This window comes from Belonocnema kinseyi, chromosome 4 (assembly GCF_010883055.1).
Source record: "Belonocnema kinseyi isolate 2016_QV_RU_SX_M_011 chromosome 4, B_treatae_v1, whole genome shotgun sequence".
In the NCBI taxonomy this organism is placed as follows: domain Eukaryota; kingdom Metazoa; phylum Arthropoda; class Insecta; order Hymenoptera; family Cynipidae; genus Belonocnema; species Belonocnema kinseyi.
The window spans coordinates 80389105-80409863 of record NC_046660.1 but is presented as its reverse complement, the minus strand read 5'-3'; the positions used below and the strand labels follow the sequence as shown (position 1 = coordinate 80409863).

Here is a 20759-nt window from a genome sequence, read left to right as displayed (position 1 = left end):
GCCGAGGAATACTCCTGAATTTTTCCGGAGCGTTTTGAGCAAAATTTTGAATTTTGCAAAAATTGTTCATATGCAAAATCCAAAATTTTGCTCAAAACGCTTTGAAAAAAATCAAGCGTATTCCTTGGCTGATTACAAGAACTTTTTATTCCTTACTTTTCGACAAATCGTTTAAAAAGTCAACTTAAAAAGAAAGATTAAACTTCAACCCAAAACCTTTGAATTTAGAACCAAATAATTGATTTTTTTAAAAGGTTAAATTATCAAACAAAAAATCAAATAAAATAGACGAATTTTCAACCAAATAATTATGTTTAAAAAACAATAGTTGACTTTTCAATTTAGAAAGCTGAATAATTAACCAAATGGTCGAATTAAAATGAAAAGAAGATTAAATTTAAAGCAAAAACTAAATATTCAACAAAATATTTGAATGATCAAGAAAACAAAATTAGTTTTTAACCAAACAGTTGCACTTACAAATAGGTCAACTTATAAGCAAAACAGACCAATTTTAGTTTTGCCATTGAACAGCTCATAAAACATAAGAAATATGATTTTGGCAAAGAAAAAGATTGAATTCAGCCGCTTTCAGGTAGAATATGGATGATGCTTACTGATCAGGTCTAGTGTAAAATGTTCACTGCTGCAATTTCCAGTGAAATATTTATGAAAATACATACCTGTAATTATAAGTCGTTTGTACAATAACAGGCGCTGGACTATATTGCCCAGCCGGAGACAATGAATGCTCTTCCACTACGTTCCCAGGCACCAAGTACTTATCTGCAAAGCAAATCCCCAGAATAAAAGTCAAAAATGCTGATAAAGATATCTTATGATCCATAAAATCGTGAAATGCATTACCTTCCCTAGCAGAATCGTTATTGACGCCATTAGTAACGACTGTAATTTGTTGCATCAGCCTACCCTTATGAGGAGGCGGAACATAAGGATGGCCAGGAGATCCCGGAGCGGATTGACTCGTAAGTTGTCCAGCCGGAGATGGAACTGAGCTGTCCGGATAGGATTCCGGTCCAGGTGAACCTTCTCTACTGAGACACTCGGGCGTCATCAAGCCGCTGATTCCAACATGTGAAGGAGATGCTGGTGCGCTCCTATTTATGTAGAACATTCCAAAATCAGTCACAAATCACTCAATGAGTCTTTGAAATTAAAGAGGAACAAACTTAGAATAACGGGTATGATTCTGTATCTTAAAACCTCTGGAACTGCGAATTAAAGATGCGGGTGCTTCTAACTTTTCTCGGGGTTCTCCTACCTTCTGGAGCGTTCGTATTCGATGCAGTTTTTTGCAATTCTGCTCTTTGAATGAAAGATACTATTAGGAACATAGCAACTAACTTAGGGTGTCTACTCAAATCCTGGAAAAACATTCCCTGACATTTCCAAGGGTTTTCAGCTTTCTCGAGATTTTTCCGCGCATAATTTTTGTAAGTACGGTCCCGTTAATTTATTTTTCATTTTTGTAAACAATCGACTCATAATACTTAATAGAATATGTATGAGTTTATTATCGGTCAGATTTTCCTGTCCTTGTAAATAGCTAAATGTATAAAAATTGTAATATTCAAGAGTAAAATTAAACAACTGTTGTTTTCATTTATGAAAATAAGTGATAAGGAAAGGAAATAAGGAGATTTTTCACGAAAATAGGGAAATATATTCTGTAAATTGAAATTAATGTGGGTATTACATTATATTTCAAAATATGTTTTTAAAAAGCAAAAAATGCATTTTTTAGATTGAGTAAACATTCTAAAAACTATAACATCGTTTTTAGTTTATGGAAAGATGTTTTGAAAAGATTCTTTATCAATATTGTGCAATATTGTGTGTATCAATTAAATATAATTAATATTCCTAACCTTTGCCAAATTTTACACTTTCAACAAGATGGATGTATTTTTAAAGAAATAGTTCAAATTTCAAATAAAAAATATCAATTTTCGATCAAAAATGGAATAAGACATTTTTTCTGTTAAAAAAATGAAGTTTTAACAATAACAAAACACTAATTTTCCACAAAATAGTTCAATTTTCAAACAAAGTGATGAATTTTCAACTAAAATTATGAATCTTTAACTGGATCAGTTTATTTTAACACAGAGATGAATTGTACACAAAAATGATGGAACATCCAACTGCATTAGTTGAATTGTCAACAAAAAAGATCACTTCCCAACCATGAAATGAAATAATTTAATTTTAAACCGAAAAAAATAATAAAATTTCAACAAAAAAAGTAACATTTTCAACCAAAGTGATCAATTTTAAATTAAAATAAATGTATTTTTAACTGCAATAGTAGAATTTTTTACAAACAAACATTTTTAAACAATGAGTTAAACAAGTACTTGGAAGTTTCATAAAAAAAAGATAAATTCTCAAAGAAAAATGTACTATTTGTTATTTTATCCAAGGGAGGTTTTAATTTTAAATCAAAAACGCTTGAATTGATAAAAAAAGGGTTTCAATATCAAATCAAAGACAGTTGAATTCAATCAATCAACGAATGCTAGAGAACAAGAAAGGTACAGCATGGCTTAATGTCTGCTTAATGTCTGATTAACATTTGAAAGTACATTTTTTAAACCCAACATAAACTTTAAATGAACCAAATTATGCAACAAAATTGCACAAGGAGGCTTAAAGGGTATGTTCCTTAAAAAACTGTTTTTTGAGAAAACAAATACTCAAGAAAATAAATTTGCGAAAAAAATTTCACAAAAAAAGTTACAATGAGAGTTTTCTTATTTTTTCTTATTTTCTCAATTGTCATATACCTGTCTCTAATGAGCCACTTTACAGTGTTATTTGAAAACATATTTCGCTCATTGTAACTCTTTTTGTGCAATTTTTTTCGCAAATTTATTTTCTTGAGTATTTGTTTTCTTAAAACGCTGTTTTTAAAGGAAAATAATTCTTTTCAAGGCTTCTTGTGCAATTGTGTTGCATAATTTCTTTTGTTTTAAAGTTTATGTTGCTTTTAAAATATGTAATTTCAAAAAAATGAATTTCTAAAAAAAAGCGAAATTTCAAGAAATAAGTTAAATACTGTCATATAAAACTACTTTTACAAATGAAAAAATATTGTTATTTAATTTTATATTACAAATTAAAAAAACACGCTCTCGAAAAAATTCCCTAACTTAAAAATTCCGACATTTCTACGTTTTTCGCGGTATATAATCATTTCATGATAATTTCAGTTTTTCCAAGTGAGCAGGCACCTTGTAACTATCATTCAATTTCAATTCCTACGTTATATTATACTTTTCGTCTTGTGATTTTACTCTAGAGGCTTCACAGTCCCTATTGTCTCGGGGTGGCCACAAAAGACTTTGAAACAAATTCCCGGTATTCAAAACATTTTTCCATTTTTTAATTATTTAACCTTAAAGATTTCAATCCAAAAAAATTTCACTTTCTAATACTACTTTATATGGTTTAACTATTCTAATTTTATATTAGATAACAACTTCTGTTTCTGGTTTTCAAATTTTCAACACGTTGTAAAACGTTTTTAAAGAAAAAAGGGGAGAAGGTGAAAGTTTTACGAGACTAGGGGGAAAAGGGAATTAAAAAATAAGAAGCAAGGGAAATTTTACGAATTTAAATAATTACGATTTTAATTTGGATAAGTTCATTAATGCTTTAATTGAACATCAATTAACTACAAAGAGTTCTTAATTTAAAATTGTCTAAATTCTCCAAATTTTAACATTAATCTACTCGATTTTGAATGACGTAAATTTATAATCGTTCGAGCATTCAAATGGTTTTAATTTTTCAATTATACAATCTTTTAAGATTTAAATTCGAATCAAAGAATTTCGAATTTTATGAGTCAAAACTCAGTAAATTTCAAAAGCTATTGGTTTAGAACTGTCAAGTTTTTATAATTTTATTCTACTATTATTCGATTTTGATTTAAAAACAAAAGAATTTTAATTAGACGAGAACCTTAAATGATTCAATTTTAAAATAATTAAAATTCAATTCTTACAATACTGCAGTCTTTAAACTTAAAATTTTTTAGATATTTAAAGGACCTCACACAAAATGTATGAAGAAAAATGCCTTTCGGTAGATTTGACTGACACTTCTTTATTTTGTAGTTCATGAAACGAAAAGTTTCCCAAAAGTACTAGAACTAATTATGATTAGTTATATTTTGTAATGAATTTTAAATGCTTTCAACTCAGCCTATATTCTCAAAAGGAAATAAAAAGTAAATTAAAAACAGGAACGACCAAAACTGAATACCAAATTATATGACTTTGAACGTTTCAAATTAAACAATTAAAAACCATATTTAACCCTTTAAAGTGAAACGATTTACTGTTTTTTTAAAATATAAATTAAACAATTTTAAAAGTACCCAAAACTGTAAATTTTCAAATGGGAATCATAGTCGGTTAGGTGACCACCCCGTGTCCCTTTAACTTAATTTTGAAAACTCTTTCGCCATTTTTACCATTGCCTGAATCGTTTTCGAACTGACTTTCTCATTGGAATTTTCTCATTTTAATTCCTTTCAATAATAGACTGTGAGGCCATATTATACAATTGAATAAATCACAAGAAATCACTAGGAATCCCAGAGGAGTATCAATTTCCCAAAATTAATATCACAATAAAAAATGAAGAATTAAACTAAACACTAGACTGTGAACGAACCTGGAAGATAATCCAAAAGGTGCTCGGAAGCAAGGAACGCCTCGCTGTCTTCTTCGTCTAAATGCCTGTTCGATAAGTTTTGCCTCTGACTGGGGATCTATCCTCCAGAAGGAACCTTTTCCCGGTTCCTCCTGACTCCTCGGTACTTTGATAAAGTAGCGATTCAGGGACAAGTTGTGTCTAATCGAATTTTGCCAGCCCTTGTCGGCTGTTCGGTAATACGGATAATTCTTGGTGATGTAAGAGTAAATGCCTGACAACGTAAGCTGCTTGTCCTGAGCAGAGGCTATCGCTTGGACAATGAGTTGGGCATAGGAATAAGGTGGCTTCGAGTCATCTTTTGGGGGGCTATAACGAGCGGAAGTTCCATTTGCACCCGAGCTTCCGCCTCCTCCGCCTCGATAACGTGGTTCCGCTCCAGGTTCCGGGCTCATCTGCCTGCTTGTACTTTGTCCACCCTCGTGTCTCTCGATCCCGGAATTTTGTGGGTCATTTGCGACTGCTGCGGCATAAGCTGCGACCATCTGCAGGTCCGCGGATATATTTCTCCTGCCTTGTCCAGCACGCGGACTCGCTGGACAAGAATTGGCAGCACTGATTGTCCCCGTGGGAGATGGGAATGGACTGCTGTAACCCGTGTCGGGGATATTTATGCGAAGAGGTGGAAGTGGAGCTCTTTGCCTTGGAGGAGACGGCACGCGGACATTGCCTTGTTCCTGTTCGTCCACCAGAGATTGAAAGACAAGCCTTATGTTTGTACTCGGAAATCTGAATGTGCACCTGCAATCAAAAAAAGGATTATGTAGTACCATTATTTTTATCTGCTTCAAATAAAATATTCAGGGTGGATGCCAAACCTTATTTTCAAAATTCCCCGACTTTTCCCGTACCAATTTTTTATTCTCCCTGAAAGAGAATCAGGGTGGCCGTTTTATTCATATAAAAAAATTCCCGGTTTTTCCCCGGTTCGCAAACATTTTTCACGGTCAACGAAATTAAAAAATTAGAACTCTAAAGATAAAAATGTGTCCACTTGAAGTAATAAAAACAGAGCTGCAACTAATTTTAAGCAATTATAGGCTAGAAATATTAAAATTTGAAAGGTTACATTGTTGTTATAAACTTAACTCTTCTTAAATTAAAAGTTAAATCATTTTCATATTTAATAGTTTTAACGTCTTTAGAAAGCTTCAAAATTTCATTTCAAACTCTTGAAACATCAACATCTTGCTTTACATTTATTCAAATTTCAAATTATTTTTGAAATTTTTTAAGAACTTCTAAACATACCCTTTAAAATTATTCTGATTCTTTCTAAATCTTTTTATAATCCTGCCGCATTAAAAATATTTCGTTAAAAAATGTTCTATATTCTTTTGAAGCCTTTCATAATTCTTAAAAAGCTTCTAAATTTTTTGATTTTTTTTTCTCATTATGCATAAAAATTCGACAATTTTACTTTAAAATTAAATTTTTTCAAATATAACAATTAAAATTGTAACTTTCACAATTTAGTTTTTTGTTTTATTTTGAATATTTGATTTATAATTACAATATTATTATTTTTAACTTAATGAAAGTCTTCAATAATTATGAATATATTATTTTTAACATATTTTAATCTTGAAAATAGTTTATAAAGTCACAATACAGCATTTTCATTTGTTTAACTATTAATACTTTCTAATTTTATTATTCTTATTCTAATATAATATTGTAATATATTCTGATTTTAACGTTAAATCCTAGAAATTCTTAAATTCTAAAGAAAAACATACCAATAAACGAATTTTCAACAAAATAGTAAAGGTTTCAATCAGTTACATTTTTTTAAAATGATTAAATTCACAACAAAATAGTTTAATTTTAAACCAAACAGCTGAATTAGCAACCTACAAATATGAATTCTTAAACAAAAATTCAATAGTTGATATTTCAACCAAAGATGATGGAATTTCAACCAAAATTGGTGAGGTGTCAAAGAAATTAGTTTTCATCTACAACAAAAACAAACTTTCAACAAATAGATCAATTTTCAACCAATAAGATGAATTCTCAACTACAATCATGAATCAGCCATTAAAAAATAACTGTTTAAAGAAGCAGTAGAACTTTCAACACAAAGGTTCAATTTTCCAATCATAAACACGAATTTTCAACTCAAAAAACATTTTTGACTCAAGAAAAAGAAAAAAAAGTCATCAAAATTGTTTAACTTTCAAGCCAAAACACCAATTTCCTTTTAAAAAATTGAATTTCCAACCCGAAAGAGTGAATATTCAAAGCAAACAAATTGATTTTCAACCAAAAAAGAGGAAATTTCAAAGAAAGAAGAGTATTTTTCTACAAAAGTTCGATCAATTTTCAACTAAAAAAGATCAATTTTGAACAAAAAATTGAAAATTTACATTTTCAGTTAAAGAAAAGAACGTTCAACAAAATATATTTTTAACAAAAGAGATGAACCTTCACCACATGAAAATGTTTAACACAAGCTTAAATTGTATTAAATTAGTTGAATTTTCAATTAAAAAAGATCGACATTCAACAAAATAGATCAACTTTCAACCAAATATATTTTTTCAACTAATTTTAAACCAAATGAAGAATCTTCAACTAAAATAGTTCAATTTTGAGTAAAAAGAAAAATTAATTTTCAACAAAAAAAAAACAAACTTTCAAACAAAAAGGTGCAGTTTTAACGAAAATGAATCTTGGGGAAAAAAGATTTTTTTTAACTAAAGGGTTCAAATTTTAATCAAATAGTACAACTTTTACCCCAAAAAGATGAAATTTCGACCAAAACAGATATATTTTTAAACGAAAAAGACGATTTTTCAACAAAATAGTTACATTTTCAACCCAAAAACATAACTTTTTAACAAAATTGATGAATTTTCAAACCAACAATAAAATTTTTTACTAAAAATATAATCATCAGGAGAAAGTAAGTTCAAAACAAAAGAAATAAAAATACAAGGCCAATAAATTACTAAAAGAAATAGTATTACATCAAGGTGGCCGCAAAGCTTTATGTTCAAAATTCCCTAACTTTTTACTGACCAATTTTTCATTTTCCGTAACCACTAATATTCAAAGACCATAATCTTAATCTTGTAGCACTTTGACATAGAATCTTTTATAAACAAAATAAAACGATTTCAAGTTGAAATTAAAAAACTTCAAATTTATTATCCTTGATATTTATTTAAAGTATCCCGTATACACATTCTTCGATTTTTGCAACATTTTTTTTCAAAATTCCTGACTTTCAACTGATTTTCAGGTTTTCCGTGACCTATGACCATTGAGTACCTTCGACGATAGTGGATCAATGAAAAAAACATCGCCTTCATTTTACAGTTGTAAATATGAAATGAACTAAAGGAAGATAAAGTGAGGATTCTCTAGAAGATAGAGATATTAATAGTAGCTTGAGTGTAGAGACTACAATGCTATAAACCACAAATATTGATTAGGTGGCGGATGTCCTCTTGATAGCAAGGCTACTAAGGAATTAAAACCTCACATCACGATAACATGTTTTTTGCCAAGAGATTTTCAAGTTATTATAAATATTTAAGTCAAAAGTTTGTTATCTTTAACGATTCTGATACGGATTACCCCACTTCCATTTAATTTCCCCTTTTTTATGATAACAAGTCAAAAACTTCCATCATAAGACATATTCAACAGTTTATGAAAAGTTTAACTTCACGAAGGGTAATTTTTGCCAAGAACAGAAAGAGACACACCCAAAGTAGTATAAAAGTCTGATCTGTTTAAATGTAATTTAACTTGCTGAAAATTAATTTTCTTCAAAGATACTTCATTATTCTGATTTAAATACTCAAACTTGGAAATAAAAAATATAGAGGGACTAACGTGAACATTATTTTAATTTCTATTCATATGAAAAAAAAATATTTAAGTAAGAAATAAAAAAAAGACGTGCAAGTAATTCTTAAAGTCTTGAATTTAGAACATCTTGATACGAACCAGAATGTTTTGTTTATCATAATTTATTAGGGTGATATGCCTTTAGAAATTAAATGCAAAGATACTGATAAGGGAATAATTGATTACAATGTTAGGACATACTTTCAATTGGAAATACTAAAATCGCAAATAATGAATTTACAGCGCTGTAGAACGAAATCATTATTGTTTGAGAATCTTCGTATTTTAGAATAAACTCCACTGAAAAATTGCTCGATACCTAATTCATACTGATTACTAGTTGCCTTGAAGTAGCTAAGCCGCGAAAGGAAAAGCAAACCAATGGCTATACGCTATATAGACTTAATTTGACAATGACAGAACGATAATATTATGACGAAGAATATTGTTTGTTTCCATATTATATTAATAGTAAACTTTAAAGGGATATTGTTTACTTACATAAACTCACTTCTTTCTTACTCTAACCAAATTCGAACGGACATATTATCGAAACCGTATTTAGCACATAAGTCTTTATTTTGACCAATACTTGTTTTTAAGTTAAGTACTATTGTGTTACGCAATCAGGGTTTCTACTCAAATCCGGAAAATTTCAGACAAATTATATTACAAAATATTCTTAAATATATTAGCACCATAGATTCATTAAACAATGCTAAAAATATAATGAATAATTTCTTGAATTTGCCTCGAAAGTCCATGAATTTTAACAATACAATTTTTCTAAATCTTTTTATACATAAAATGCCGGGCATATTTAGCTAAAATTAATATGGGTACTATATTCAATTTAATTTAAACCGCTTCAAATTCTTAACTTTTCCAGTGAAATATTGTATTTTCAACCAAAGAAATTAATTTTCTAGAAAAAAAGGACGATTTATAAATCAAATATATGAATTCTTAACGGAATAGTTTAATTTTCAACTAAAGAAAATATCAATTTTCAACCAAATAGGCTAACTTTGATCTAAATAAGATTAGTTTTCAAGGTCCCGGAACATGGAATTACAACATCGTTAAATCGAAATCGGTACTATGTAATAATTTAGTGCTAATTTAGACTGCAGAAAACAAATGTATGCTCAGTAATTTTGGTTTAAAACATGTACTAATGCTAACTTCCGCTGAAGCTACAACTCCTCTCCACTTTTTACAGTCTTTTTCCATTTTGAGAAATCCTTTATATAAAATCAAAAGCTATGTCACCCTCTCTCTTTATGAATAAAATCCCCATGAGTTATCTGTTTTTCGATTTCTTTCATGATAAAGGATCTTGACATCGTTCAAATCAATTATGACCATGTGGGATTCTCTGTTTTCAAATGACTGAATAAAATCTAGAACTTCTATAACAATTATTTTAATGTTTATTAATATGTAAATTCAATTAATGTGCTTCAAGTTCTCAATATTCAAATGACTGAAATTTGATAACGCCAACAGTTTTCGAGCTTCACATACCAGTCAGCTGAAGTCAACATTACTAGTCGTTTTTGGAAATATAAAAAAATGCCGATTTTTGTGCGTAGCCCAAATCCAGACAACTGAATTAACAATAAATTACAGCGCAAGGGGAATTTTTGGTAAAAAAAAGTGCCAGGATTTTGTGCAGAACAAATATCGGAGTTGTGACTTCAGTTGAAGTTAGCATTGCTACATGAATTTGACTAAAATGGCCGTGCACAGGAATTCTCAACCAAATAATTGAATTTTCCATTAAAAATAATAAATTTTCAACCAAATAGTTCATTGTTAACTAAAAAAGATCAGCTTTCAATCAAAAATAGAACAGTTGAATTTTTAATTTAAACAATTTTCCACGCAGAAATTTATCGAGAGATGTACCAACAACTAAAATCGTTGATCTTGAACAAAGTAGTTTTTTTTTCAATCAAAAAGATGACTATTCAACTCAGATGTTGAATATTCAACTGGAATATCTGCATTTTTAATTGAAAACGATCAATTTTAAACAAAAAATAGAATATGTAGTTAAATTATCAGTTAAAAAAGTTAATGTTCAGCCAAAGAGATGAGGTTTTAAATAAAATGATGAAATATTTAATTGGAATACATAGCAACACTTTCAGTTTAAAAAATTATTTTTACAAAACAAAAAAAAGACGAATTTTCAACTAAAAAATATAGCGTTTTAACCCAAAATTAAATAGCTGAATTTTTAGTTGCAAAATTAATGTTCAACCAAAGAGATGATTTTTTAACTAAAATGATGGAATATTCAACTGGGTTAGTTACATTTTCACTTTCAAAAAAATTAATTATCAACGAAAAACAAAATGTCCAACAAAATAGTAAAAAATTTTATCTCATTTTTCATCCAGATATGCATTTTCAATTAAAATTACGATTCTTCAACCAAAGAAACTAGTTTTTAGCAAAATTATTCGTACAGAAACGGAATCTACGGTCTTATAATCAGAATCATTTGAAAGATTATAAAATTTCGCGTCGAATTCACCAAAGTTGAAGTTATTTTAATGAAAGAATGAAAAAATATTTAGCTTTAAAATCAACATTTCTTTGTTTAGCAAAATGAACATTTTAAAATGTGCGGGTTATCTCTTTAATCAAAAGAAAATCCTATTATTTAAATTTAAGTCTAAAAGCCGATTAAATATGATGTAATTGCTGAGTACTTTGAAAAAAATGTTTATTCCTGCAATAGAGATTTTTGGGACCCAAAAGTAAGAGATTCGTCGTTAAACTTAATTTTTTTTTTAGAATATGCAACATAAGATTCCTTAATATTCCCTTGTATATCTAATTAAATCTCAATTTGCACCTTATAAAAAATGAAAGTTAGCGACGAATATCGGACTTGACTCCCAAAAATTTCAACTGCACGAATAAAATTTTTTTATAAATACTCATCAAATTCCATAATAGTTAATGGTGTTCTTAGTTTAGATTTAAAGGTTTTTTTCGTGATTGTTTTATGATTTTTCTAAATTTTTAGGAACACTTTTCTACATTTACAAGGGTTGAACTAATGATTTCAAATTTTTCATTATGCAAAAAAAAATTGTACACTTAAAGCTAAATATTTTTTAATGCGTTCATTAAAATAACTTCAACCTCGACAAATTCGACGCGAAATTTTATAATCTTTCAAATGATTGTGATCACGAAGTCATAGATTCAGTTTCCGCATAGATATTCGCCTTTGAAGTGATAAAAAATGTTAAAAAAAAGGAAATGTACCCAAAATTCTGTCGGTAGAGTACACGTAAAAATTCCCTGCAAAATCCAGGTTTTCCAGATAGGGTTGATACCCTGCCAATGTTTTGTTTTTGAATACAATCGTACCCTTCGGTCGATAATAAGTAAATACAAGTAAAATTAAGTTTAGTTCATCTTAGATAGCACTCCCTCAGATCGTACATCAAAATGAAGTGAATATCCGTATCAACCAATATGTCAATATTTATTTATTATTTAATAACCTAAATTTATTTCTTCATTAGAATATTTGATTTTTAAAAAAATCCTGTGCTTGTTAGAATTCTGGGACTTTTAATACTTTGAATAATTCAATTATTTAAAGGGGAGCGTCTCCGAACACTTAATTTCGGTACGAACAGCCAAATTTTTCCGGTGCGAATAAAGAGACCTGGAAAAAGGAGTCTATTCGCACTGAAATTTTATTACGAACAGCAGGGCATTTTCGTTAAAAGCAGACACTACGAATTTAATAAGATAGATATAATGTTTTCCAGTAAAAAAAATCCTGAAATGTGTTTCAAAAATGTGCAAAATAGGTGTAAAGATATTATCATTGTAATCGGCATCTTTCAATTTAAAATTTTAATTTAATTACAAAATTGAAGCTTGTTGAAACATTTATGAAATATTTACATTAGAATACTTTGAATAGGAGAAAGTTAGGATTTTTGACATTAATAAAATGAGTTTCTTTATTTAAGTAAATTTATGATAAATAAGGCATTTGTTTAAATTACCAGATGATCTTAAATGTCAATAGATACAAACTTCACGAGTGTTGTATACATTGCATAAGTCATCAATTGTTGTGAAAACAAAATTTAATGATAGTAAACATCATCAATTGTCAATACTTTGCATTAGATTAATTCAAAGAAAGAAGATGATTAATGTTTTTATCAATGAAATTTTATTCTCTCCTTAGATGCAGTATCCTGACCTCAAAACAACGTGGGCGAAAAGCAGATACTTTGTTAAAAAAATGTAATTCTATATATCTTACTTTTCTCAAACATCAAAATAATGCACACATCTGAATTCTGAAAATAATTTTAAGATCCAAAATTGTCCGAGCGCATGAAAAACGTGCTCTATGACGTAAAGCATTCATAGATGGATATCCGCCAAACAAATTTGAGCCTGCACATTGTATAATATCAACAAACATTAAATCTCGCCACTGTTATCATTGTTGATAATTAGGATCATGTTTTAATTCTGACAATTTACCCATTTTAAAGATTAATTAATTTACCTATTTGAATACAAAAACAGAATTATTAATTTTCTTAAAAATCCCGAACTCTCAACCTTCTTTATTGATCAAGGAAAATGCGTAACTTTGCCTCGAGATGCTTCGCAGTCCCACCCATCCTAACCTAAAAACAACGTGGCAAATATTTTAAGTATCAAAATATTTTATTCACAAAATCTGTGATATAAATTCTACTTTATACCAGAATCAAAGTAATAAACCTCAAGTTTCCAAAATGATGAAATAATATAAAAATTCATAATTACCACAAAATCATGAAAAATTAATCAGTGCTGCAAAACGTAAAACATTTATATTCACCAGTTCAAATGTTTTGTTTAAAAAGAAGCAAATAAAAAATGCTACTTTGATAATAAAAAAGTAGGTCATTCTAAATAAAAAGATGATTCACACAAGAATTCTTCCATTAGAGAAATTGCAAAACAAATTGGCCATTTTCGTTCAATTAATTCGGATTCAATTTTATTTAAGTGACTTAAATTTCCAAACTAATTAACAATAATGATGCTTATTAATTCCCGTCTAAAAAATTCCAGTAACATACGAACTATTTTTCAAAATTCTTAAGTCATAATGCGCAAGCTGACAGTAATATTTTGGAGTTACAGATTCTGAATGTTTCACAAGTTACCAATTTTAAATGGTATAATTTATTAAGTCTCAATCTCAAATTATTCTATTTGACAGTCTTTAGTTTAAAATGGAAAATATATATTCTATAAATTGTAGAATATTGAAGTATTCAATTCAAAATTGTTCAATGTGGAACGACTTTTTGAAAACATACCATTGTTAAAGACCTAAAATTTTATGAAATGTCTACTATTACGAAATTTTCCCCCGCTCGTTCGGGTCTACCATTACGAAAAACTCGCAATACTAGCCCTAGCGCTATTCTTGACCGGAGAGTTTCACGGAAAATTCCATAATAATAGTCAGTGCGAAAATTGTAATTCTAAGGGTTTTCATTTGTAAATTATACAATTTTAAATACTTTTCATCAATTTAGATTGGGTTAGGTAACTTTTTTTCATTTTTTTAATAAAAATATGAACTGCTTAATTTTGTTCACAACAACTGAACACGTGTATATACAACTCTACCCACGTTGTATATCTTGTTATCAACAAAGCCTGAAACTCGCAGTATTATTCTTTGTTGACAACAATGATCATTTATTAATTTTCATAAGTAATTGGTTTACCTAAATTAAGCGACTGATTGACTCATTTCAATAAAAAACACCATCAAAGAAAATGCACATGCTTGCCCCTTGCTTGCATTCCAAGCATCCTAACCTCAAAACAACGTGGACAATAATTATAGAAACTTTGTTCCCAAAATTGCGGAAAGTTAGAATCTAAATCTTCCTTTAATCTAGAATAAAAATCGTAAATCTAAAGATTCCAAATTCATGGGCCAATATGAGAATTCAAAATTGTTATAAAATGACGCAAAACCAAGTCCAATCCAAATATTTATCTAGTGGGCCAAACAAGCTTAAATTTAAATGAAAATTATCACTGTCCGACTGAATTTAGCAACATCTGAAAAAAATTTGTGCTAAAAAAGTAGGTCAATTAAAATAAAAAGATGATCCAAACAAATGGTTACTCGATAAAAATAAAAAAAAAACAACAAACAACTAAAAATTCGCTATTTTGTTTTTCTTTTAGCAGAATTATATTCAACTGATCATAATATTTTGAAAAACAAGCCACCGCAACAGTGGCGATTAATTCCCACCCAAAAAAGTTCAATGAAGTCCACGGACGTAATTCTCGGCAATCTTTAGTCATTTTGTGCAATCTGACCATAACATTTTCAAGTCAAAGATACCGGGTATCTCACAAGTAACCACCTATCACCACCCATTACAAAATCTTTCTCTACGTTGAAAAACTCTCGAAAAGAAAAGAAAACAAAAAATATTGACAACATCCCCACTGATGAAAATAAAGAAAAGAATTTAAAAAATGGGAAAATTCGCAAAAGGAAGTAGGTCGACCATGAGGTGTAAAGGTGGCCGGGGGGAATCAGTGGGGTGGGGGAGACTCACGTCTTTGGCAGTTGAAAAGCGGGTGCTCCCTTGCGCTGGAAAACCCCATCCACGAAGACCCCGTTTTTCCCGTTGCAGGTCATGAAAAAGTAAGGATGGTCGTAGTAGACCTCGAGGTGGCGCCTGGAGATGAAATTAGAATGGCCCACATTGACGTCCACTTGGCCCTTACTGCTGTTACGTCCGATGGTTATTCGCCGCTGACGCACCATGTACTCGAATTCGCGACCCTCGAGTCTTGCAATCGGTGCATCTTGGTGATGGAACTGCATCTTCGTGGGACTTGCCGGCGCAGATTTGAGAGCCAAAAGGGCCCACGCGTCGCTTTCCTGGGTTCGAGAGTACGTGGACATCGTGGTCGAGCACGAGACGGAAGAGAGCCAGAGCCCTTTTTGCCTTTTTACTGTGTTTTCTGCACTCACACACAACACGGCGCGAATATGGCCGGCCCTCCTTGACGAGGCGACGGCACCAAAAGTCACAAGCACAACGACTGAGACAACGACGAACGTGTATACTCGCCCGACTCCTACCGCTCCCCGCACACGCTCAAATATTTTCTGTCTTCTTTGGTTCCTTGTTTACCCACAAACGTGGGTGGCCACCACTGCCACCACGTGATTCTTGTACGCGCGAGCGAACTGCGAACACGGCTTTTAACCTGCCCGTACGGAGGGAGTCTTAGGGCATCTGACTCAGAGTTGTGTTTTGAGGATTGTCAAAATAAAGAGGAAGAGTAGAGAGCAGTTGAGAACAGCGACAAGAAATTTTCAAAGATGTTACTATGCAAACACATAGCGATAGCGCTTGCTCGAAGTTTTGTAGAGTGTGTCTTCTGCTTTGCACCGCATACGGATGTTTAGTGTTTTGCTTAGCGTAGTATAACATGTCGGCGATTAAGGCGGTTTATTTAAACGCTGAGTAAAAGCATTTTGCACTATGGTATTTAAACAAATAAGAATTTATTACAAAATAAGGTACTAGTATCTAAATGGCGTAGATATTTAATAGTAAGCAGAAAAGCTAACTTTTTTATTAAACTAGAGTTGTATACCTTTATTTAGGAAAGTTACAATTAAATAATAATAAATTTTTTAAATAAATATTAAATGATGGAAACAAAGATCATTATTTCTGAAAATGACCAATTTTCCAATAAAAAATAAACAATATACCTTTCAATGAGTGAGTGCAAAAAAAAATTATTTAAACAAAAATAAATTGTTTAAAGAATTGTTCATTAGTTGAAAAATACTTAAAACCATTCTACTTGACAAACAAAAATAATGTATAGCAAAAAAGAGAAAAACAGGGCATTTATATGTCAATTTTGGGCCAAAATGTCAATTTCGGTTTCTTGCGGCATTTTTGGATCTCCGCAAGGGGGGGGGGGGCATCAAAATTTAAAGTAATTTAATGGAAATTATTGATTAGAGACTCCCCAAAAAATTCTTCATATCTCCCGCAAGCTAAGTTTAAATCCAGAAACCTGAATCCCATTTTTCCGAAAACCAAAATTTCCCTATGTTAATCTTAGGGGATTTTCAGGGCCTTTGCGGCACGTCTTAATATTAACCGATTTAGCTCAAACTTGGAGGGAATTTTTTTCCGGCAAACCTCACAAAATGGGGGGGGGGGGCACGGCCTCTATTCGAAAGTCGGTTTTTTGGACCACCCTAGACTACACGTAACAAAAAAATCCAGCTATTCATACAGAAAATTTTGTAAGTAATAGCCCCTTTTCCAGTTATCCTTATTATTATATAATTATATAATAATCCGATAAAAGAATCACGTGCATACTTTTAGATGTCAAACATTTTTTTTTAAATATTTTACGGATCCTCTGTGAGCGGATTTTTGCGCATCTTGAGTAAAAATGGCGCATTTTTCAGGATCCGTAGAAAATAGAAAACAAACAACATTTTTTTAACTTAAAAATACATGTTTCTTTTTTTTAACAGCATCAAATGCAAAAAAATTAAACAACTTTTTTTTTGCAACTTTAGGTAGAAATTAACATAATCGCATTTTTCGTCATTTTTTGAAAATATTATATTACGAAGAAACAAGTTTTTTTAATCCTTTTTCCGTCTAAGGTTATTTACTTTCATAATTTATGCTAGAAAAAAAATTGAAAAATTTCAATTAATCGAGAGAAAGTATTATACAATTATTTTTATGATAAGAAAAAGAAACGATTTTTATGTATAAAAAAAACTATTTAAAAATCCTTAATAACAAATTTTGAAATATCAAGATTTGTCAAAAATATTTGAAAGGAATTATGTCTTGAATTTCTTTGGTGTCTTTTAAACTTTTTGAAAATTTTAATAATCTATTAAAAGATGTAGCAATTATTTAAAAATCCGTAAATATAAATTAATTTAAATTTCTCTGAAAAACAAAGAATTTAAATAAAATGCACGCCGGCGAAGCATGAGTTCGCATCCCGAAATTTTTATTTTCTAATTTTGAATCTTCAATTAAAAATTGTTTATATTTTAAAAATTTACATGTAGAATTGATATAATTCTGAAATTGTTGAATCTAAAACATGTATAAATTGTCTAATATCATAAAATTTTCCATCTAACAGTCAGGAATAAAAAGTTTTCATTGAAAATTGTTTTCATTTTTTAATTTTAATATAAAAAAATAATATTTTTACTTATATTTGTTTCTCAAAAAAGCATAGGTTTCTTCATTAAACAAAAGGAAAGAGATAGAGGTTTGTTAACATTTTTATAAATGTATTTTTATTAGTTCAACAATAATTCTTATAAAATCTCTAACATAATGACAATCGTTATTCAAATTTAATCTAAAGAATCTTAAATATGGACAGACAGACCATCGTACTTTATTATAGTTTATTTCAAAAATACTTTAATTTTGCCTCCATAAAAAGTTCCGCCCCCTTTTAGATTTTGGAAAATGCGCTAGACATAATTTTTTCTTAATTCTTGGACAGTAAATAGATCAGAATTTTTCTGTTTAAAAAACGTTTATCCTTTTACTTTTCGCATAATATATTTTTCCCTATATACATATTGCATGAAAGTTGTATCAATATGAATTAAAGTCGATTAAACTATATTCAAATTAAACAAAAAATTCGTTTTTAGCTGTTAATAAAGTAGAAGTTATAGTCTCTTATACCAGCCTGCTTTTTGTGGAATTCCTTTTAGAAATTGAATAACTAATCGAATTATGATAACTGTTTTGTTTCAGTGCAACAATGCAATAAATTTCTCATTCAATAATTTCATGCGAAATCTCATTTACTGTATTAATACATTGTAAATATATAAAGTAAAAAATAAATCATTTATAAATTTTCTTTAAGTGACGGTTTTAAACCTTGAGTATGGAAGAATTGCTGATGCAATACATATAAAATACGATTTCATAGTCTGCTATAAAGGCTATAACTTCTGTTCTGTAAAAGCTGAAATTATTTTTTCTTCTTCTAAGTTTTAAAGGTAACTTATTTTACTTTAATTCATTTGTATACGAACTTCATGAAGTAGCCATTGAGGGTACAAGATATTATGCTTGAAGAAAAGGATTTAAAGTTTTTATCACTGATTATTTTTGTTATTTATGATCAATAATAGGATAGAAAGATAATAGATATTATACAAAAAAAATTTGTGAATTTTTTTGATATCTTTAAAATCTCTTAAAACTTAAAATATGTTAAAATCCAGTAACAGTTGAAAAATCCCAAAAGCCTTCAAAATAATTAGAGATCCTATAAACCTTTATTCTTCTCTCCTTGAATTGTTGGAATTCGTAGAAATAAATCCTAGCAATCAAATTTAACGAGAAAAAATTAGAAAAACGTTAAAAACTCTAGAAATCCTTAAAAATTTCCTTGAAAAAAAATGAAATTTCATGTACTTTCCGACGTTTTCTAGAAATCTCTTAAAATATTTGAAAAAACTACCAAATTCTTTGAAATCCCTTGACATCTTTAAAAAAAGTGAAAATGCTCTAAAATTTCTTGAAAAGATTCGAAATTCCTTACAATTCGTGGAAATATTTTGAAATTCTTGATAACCATTTAAGTATTTTAAAATTAGTTAAAATATTAATAGAAATCCCATGAAACACTTTTAGAAACCTTAAAATTCGTGGAAGTCCCCAGAAATCTGTTAAAATCCTTTGAAACCTCTAGAACCTCGTGATCTTCTTAGAAATCTTAAAAATATTTGCATCCGCTTTTTCAATATACATATTTTTTAATTCTTAATTTGTATACTGATTTTGTTATGATTTGCATAATTATTTTTCAAGAAACGCGAAAAAATCATAAGAGATTTAGTATAGGAAAATCATTTTATACCTATACTAAATTTCCTATAACATTTCTTGTGCACTCTTGTGCACTCCAGATTGCTAGAGTAATAAATTCACCCCTCGACTAGAAAATTCTTTTTTTTTTCGCAAATTTTTTAATTGTTTAAATACTTTTTTTAGAATTTTACGCAAAATCTGCCAGAAACGTGAAAAAAACGGATTTTTCTCATACATTTTTTAAAATCTAAAACAGAACGGAAACTCAATCAATATTAATCACGTAGGGATTTTTTTACGTGAAATTAAAAGTTTTTTTAGTATAGACATATTGATTTATTATTCTTTCCTTTCAACATCAAAAAAATTAAATTGATCAAAAAACAAAAAATATTGAGCTATTTTAAAAGACGGCCTAAAGACTTTTCCATACACTTATTATAGAAAAAGCTTTACTAGGCAAGGCGAATTGAAGATTCATAATTTTAGTTGAAATATTATCTCCTCGGCTAAAAATGAAACTATTTTATTATAAATTCTAAAATGTTGTTGACAATTCGTCTTCTTTTGTTAAAAATTGATCTATTTAGTTGAAAATGCAATATTTTCACTTAAAATATTAGTGAATATTTTTAAGCATTTGAAATTGCTTTTAAAATATTGTTAAACTTTACATTGTCCAACTTATAAAGAAATTTGTTTCTGGGATTTTGGATTTTTTAGGCATCTTCTATTTTGCCAAATTTTAACTTTTCTATAATCATACCAAAAATGTTCTCCAGTACAGTTTTGATAGGTATTTTACGCCTTTATCATTGATTATACATATCATCATAAGCATTAAAAAAAATTTACTTCTTTGGAAAATGGCATATTTTTTCCTTTGTTTTATCTCAAAATAAAGTTTTTTAAATGAAACCGAAATTTTTCCGTTTAACAACTTTTACGTTAAAAAGTGGGATATATATTTTTTATTCGTGACAATAAGATATGAGTGGTTTTCGAGAATATTTCATCTGTTTTCGCAATTCTTTACTCTTTAACTGCAATCAAGAAAAAATGTTGTACTACAATTGTGTAACAATTTTTTGGATTAATAAATATTTGATCTTCAGAAATAAAGGTCAAGAAGACATTTGACTTTTCTCCTCGGAGGACATTAAAAAAAATGTTTAGGCTAGCGCTGCACGCTCGATTTTCGACAGAGAT

The 20759-nt window shown here is 29.4% G+C and overlaps 1 protein-coding gene across 2 annotated transcripts in view; it reads right to left on the bottom strand.

Moving 5' to 3' along the window:
- LOC117170580 (forkhead box protein K1) overlaps positions 1–16089 on the bottom strand; it is a 30410-nt gene extending 14321 nt beyond the window's left edge. Inside the window, exons 1-4 of one of the 2 annotated variants that reach the window (XM_033357434.1) lie at positions 15249–16088; positions 4705–5484; positions 868–1118; positions 684–786 (exon numbers count right to left, since the gene is read on the bottom strand). In XM_033357434.1, the coding sequence (XP_033213325.1) occupies positions 684–786; positions 868–1118; positions 4705–5484; positions 15249–15601 (1487 nt within the window). In that variant the 5' untranslated portion in view covers positions 15602–16088. Of the gene's footprint in view, positions 1–683; positions 1119–4704; positions 5485–15248 lie in introns of both variants that reach the window. The other variant, XM_033357433.1, reaches the window with a different exon arrangement.
- Between the last annotated feature and the right edge of the window lie 4670 nt (positions 16090–20759).